This window comes from Callionymus lyra, chromosome 17, assembly GCF_982586985.1.
Source record: "Callionymus lyra chromosome 17, fCalLyr1.hap1.1, whole genome shotgun sequence".
Taxonomy (NCBI): Eukaryota; Metazoa; Chordata; class Actinopteri; order Syngnathiformes; family Callionymidae; genus Callionymus; species Callionymus lyra.
Window position 1 is genome coordinate 20357536 of NC_141834.1, and position 2263 is coordinate 20359798.

General features: G+C 31.6%; 1 protein-coding gene across 1 annotated transcript in view; it reads left to right on the forward strand.

Moving 5' to 3' along the window:
- LOC148062950 (intermediate conductance calcium-activated potassium channel protein 4-like) overlaps window positions 1–2054 on the forward strand; it is a 17133-nt gene extending 15079 nt beyond the window's left edge. The window contains exon 4 of the mRNA XM_087812388.1: window positions 2042–2054. Within this exon, the coding sequence (XP_087668514.1) occupies window positions 2042–2054 (13 nt within the window). The remainder of the gene's footprint in view (window positions 1–2041) is intronic.
- Window positions 2055–2263: the final 209 nt, after the last annotated feature.

Genomic DNA, 2263 nt, shown 5'->3' on the forward strand with positions numbered 1-2263 from the left:
TTGTAGAAGAAGCAGTAGTAGTAGAATTAGTAGTAGAAGTAGAATAAGTAGTAAAATTAGTAGTGGGAGTAGAAGAAGTAGAAGTAGAATAATTAGTAGTAGAAATAGTCGTAGAAGTAGTAGTGGGAGTAGTATAAGTAGTATAAGTAGTATAAGTAGTCTTACCTAGTAGAAGTAGTAGAAGTACTAGTAGAAGTACCTAGTAGAAGTATAATTGGTAAAAGCATTAGTAGGATTAGTAGTAGAATGAGTAGTAAAAGTAGAAGTAGAATAAATAGTAGAAGTAGTCGTACCTTGTAGAAGAAGCAGTAGAAGTAGAATTAGTAGTAGAAGTAGAATAAGTAGTAAAATTAGTAGTGGGAGTAGAAGAAGTAGAAGTAGAATAATTAGTAGTAGAAATAGTCGTAGAAGTAGTAGAAGTAGTAGTGGGAGTAGAAGTAGTAGATTTAGGAGTAGAATTAGAATAAGTAGCAGTAGAAAAATCAGTAGAAGTAGTAGTAGAAGTAGTATAAGTAGTATAAGTAGTCTTACCTAGTAGAAGAAGTAGTAGAAGTACTAGTAGAAGTACCTAGTAGAAGTATAATTGGTAAAAGCATTAGTAGGATTAGTAGTAGAATGAGTAGTAAAAGTAGAAGTAGAATAAATAGTAGAAGTAGTCGTACCTTGTAGAAGAAGCAGTAGAAGTAGAATTAGTAGTAGAAGTAGAATAAGTAGTAAAATTAGTAGTGGGAGTAGAAGAAGTAGAAGTAGAATAATTAGTAGTATAAATAGTCGTAGAAGTAGTAGAAGTAGTAGTGGGAGTAGAAGTAGTAGATTTAGGAGTAGAATTAGAATAAGTAGCAGTAGAAAAATCAGTAGAAGTAGTAATAGAAGTAGTATAAGTAGTCTTACCTAGTAGAAGAAGTAGTAGAAGTACTAGTAGAAGTACCTAGTAGAAGTATAATTGGTAAAAGCATTAGTAGGATTAGTAGTCGAATGAGTAGTAAAAGTAGAAGTAGAATAAATAGTAGAAGTAGTCGTACCTTGTAGAAGAAGCAGTAGAAGTAGAATTAGTAAAATCATTAGTAGGATTAGTAGTAGAATTAGTAATAGTGGAGTTAGTAGTAAAAGTATAATAATAAGTAGTAAAACAAGTAGTATTAGTGGTAGAAGTAGACAAAAGTGTTTTTAAAGTTGAATGAAGTTTCTAGGTGTGAGTAGATGAATGAAACAGCTGCATTTTGTGAACGAGCAATATTTGATCAGAGTTTGTCTTCAGCATTTACACAAATATTATTGTCAACATTTTCCGACAGATCTTCTTAATTGAAGAACATAATATATAATTGTGCCTTTGATGTTTCATGTTAAAATAAATATCTATTTTATAAAAACTATGATTTGTCCTGCAGTTTTACAAACCATCACCTCATATTATGTTGTAGTTACAAAGACACTGTTTCTTTATGCGACATCACACTCATCAGACGTGGTCATTTAAGTCCTTGCAGGAGCCAAGGTTTCAAGTATGTAGGTTCCCACATAATTTGGTATGATCCTTGTTACCATATAAACAATATACTTCAATTATGATCAATCAATTATATAAAATAAAAGATTTAGATCAATTTAATTCCCATCAAAATGTCTTGTACTAATGTTTATTGTTGTTGATATATTTAACATTATTTTATTTATTAATTTGGTAATTAAACTTCATCATTTTGGTTTAATTATCATTTTATTATAGTTGTTTTCGTTATTTGTATGTGTCGTAATATAATGTATGTTTAATCATGTTTTTTTTCAACTGCTGACACATCTCAATGAATGATAAACGTGTATTATAACAACACTGGGTGATAAAGATACATTTATCTTCTATATTTAACAATAACATTTCTTATATTGATTTTAAATGATTGTTATAATTTAATTGATAAATAACGTCTCGTTATAATTAGTATTTTCCAAGGACGTGTCAAAGTGCTAAAGAACTCGCTTTATAGACAATAAATAAAAGTTCTTTTGTTATGGTTGTAATGTTTCTCTTGGTCGGCAGGTGTCGCTGCTGAGCTGACGCTTCCCTTCCAGACGCTCCAGTGATCGTTTTATTCTATTATCTTGTGGATCATTTTCACTTGTTCGTCACAAAAAAATCCACCGGTTCCGATTCTATTTGTTCAAGATTCTAACGATGAGACGCGCAAAAGTGAGGCACGCGCACGCGCTCGCGCTCACGGATCCCGCGTGCGTAAAAACGCGCAGAGGCGGTTGCTGGGAC